The sequence below is a fragment of the Engraulis encrasicolus genome, chromosome 9 (assembly GCF_034702125.1).
Source record: "Engraulis encrasicolus isolate BLACKSEA-1 chromosome 9, IST_EnEncr_1.0, whole genome shotgun sequence".
NCBI lineage: Eukaryota > Metazoa > Chordata > Actinopteri > Clupeiformes > Engraulidae > Engraulis > Engraulis encrasicolus.
In genome coordinates, this window is record NC_085865.1 from 44803694 (window position 1) to 44805875 (window position 2182).

Genomic DNA, 2182 nt, shown 5'->3' on the forward strand with positions numbered 1-2182 from the left:
ACAAAGAACCACATATATTATTATCATCAGGAACATTTGCTAGCATAATATGATTCATACGATACAGAACGCATATGCATACAAGCGGTGTACAGGATGCGAGGCATGAAGCAACAAGTTATCCCCGCTACTCGCACTAAAACAAAACACACAGCTGATGTAGCTAACTCTTGAAGCAAAACACTACGCTTGGTGAATAATGCGTTATAAAAGATTGACACATGTGCGTAAAAGCGTTGTGATAACTGTTCACATCCATACAAAAGAAATATTGCAACTAAAGAGGCGGCGCAAGCAAGAAGACAAAACTACAGCGGGACTTACCCTGAGCATTGGCGAAATAGTTGAAGTTGAGAGCTTGAAGAAAAATGATTATCTCAAAACACACATACATCTTATTGAAATCCTAAAGTGCATTGTGGAGTCAAACACGAATGAAACACTGCCGCTTTGACAAGCTCCATGAGACCTTCGTTTGCTGGTAGGCTACATCAGTATTTGTAGCTCTCGACCATGGTCTATACGCACACAGGCCGCACAGCGGAGATGGGAACTGGACCCTCGCCACACTCCTCACACTGAGCATGTGCAGAACGGAAAAACGCCCGTTCTCCGGTGGCTGGAGGGTTGGGTTAACGGGGACTTGGGAAAACAGGGAATTTGCAGGCAACAGTTTTGAACGTGAAGGGTGGAGTAACTTTCAGGCTTCATAAAATCAAGTCAATCGCGTGGTTAATCAGCAGTAAAGTGTGTGGCGCACTGACACAGATCTCTATGATTTTTAATTTTGTTGTCATTTCTTGTTTGGTGCAGTTGTAACTTAGCAATGGGGTTATTGTAGTGTTGCCTATATGTCAGAGAGGACCGAGACATGAAATGCATAAAAGAGAAAAGAGAGAAACTCTGTTACATGCCCAGTGGGATAAGCGGCCTACTATGGTTGTGTAAATTTATACAACACGAAATGTTGACATAATTATGGGGCGTGTCCCCATAATTGCTAGAAAGCTCAAATTAGTGAAATTATTTTAATAATTGCAGGGTAGGTGCTGTTTTTTGTTCTTTAAAGGGGCTGTTTTCACCCTTTTTTTCTTCACAAAATCCAAGTTGGCTTTAGTTTAAACAAGGCGTGATTTAATAATGTTGTCAAAATGAGTTTCACGGATGCGGGTGAGGAAATGACGGTCACGAGGAACAAACTTTAACAGCTCAAGGCCGTGTCTGTAAAATGGGAATGTCAACAGATTAGAGGCACGACAGAGGCTCATTCTTACACACATCTGCTGATGGAAGAAGAAGACTCCAGCAGGAATACACTGAACTGAGTAGATACATTCAACACCACACATTGGCCTGTCAGCTCAGGAGACGGTAAGCTCCTACCCAAAGACAGAGGGAGCCACTGAGGTATACCGTATACTCTCTGAGAAAAAATAGATGCTTTATGTTCTTGTCCCCCAATATATTCTATTTCTCAAAATGCGTTTGCCACCAGTGCTCCCAGAGTTAAAAAATGCAAGTCTTTTTTACAGAGACTAGACCACGCCCCTACATGTTTCTACAACACCATGAATAATATCTTAACAAGATAATAATCAAAATGCAAGGATGCTAAAAACATTTAAGAGTGATGCTCGGCTGATGCGGAGTGCAGGAAGATGATTGCCCTCAGTCCTAAACTTCATCAGACAGTCCTGGATGACATAGGGCAGTCAGTGGTTTCTAAAGTGTGGGCCAGGGACCTATGGGAGGCCGCGGGGGGTGGTAGGGGGGCAGCAGCAGGTTGGCAGGAAAAAACAGCAAAACAACATAAATCTTTCAATAAATGTAATGCCTTGTGTAGACCAAAATAAACCAAAAATAACAAACAATTTAAAAACTGCATTATAATAATCTCTTGCATCTCTGGACATTACGACTATTATGTCCCACAGAATAAGACTATGGTTGTGAAAGGGGAATGCATGGAAAACTAGTGTGGCATGACCCATGTAAGGGGGGCCTTGGCTGGAATATAGGGGTATATGGGGGACCTTGTCATGATAAAGTTTGGGAACCCCAGACATAGGGTCGTGGGGGGGGGGTAGGGGGTGGTTATGGGTCGACAGATGATTCATGCCCCTGCTGCGGACGTCACACAATAGAAGAGGGCATCTCTGAGAGAGAGGGGAGTTGAAAGCTT

General features: G+C 43.3%; 1 protein-coding gene across 1 annotated transcript in view; it reads right to left on the reverse strand.

Moving 5' to 3' along the window:
• reck (reversion-inducing-cysteine-rich protein with kazal motifs) overlaps positions 1–583 on the reverse strand; it is a 106447-nt gene extending 105864 nt beyond the window's left edge. The window contains exon 1 of the mRNA XM_063207222.1: positions 325–583. Coding sequence (XP_063063292.1) covers positions 325–394 — 70 coding nt within the window. The 5' untranslated portion in view covers positions 395–583. The remainder of the gene's footprint in view (positions 1–324) is intronic.
• Between the last annotated feature and the right edge of the window lie 1599 nt (positions 584–2182).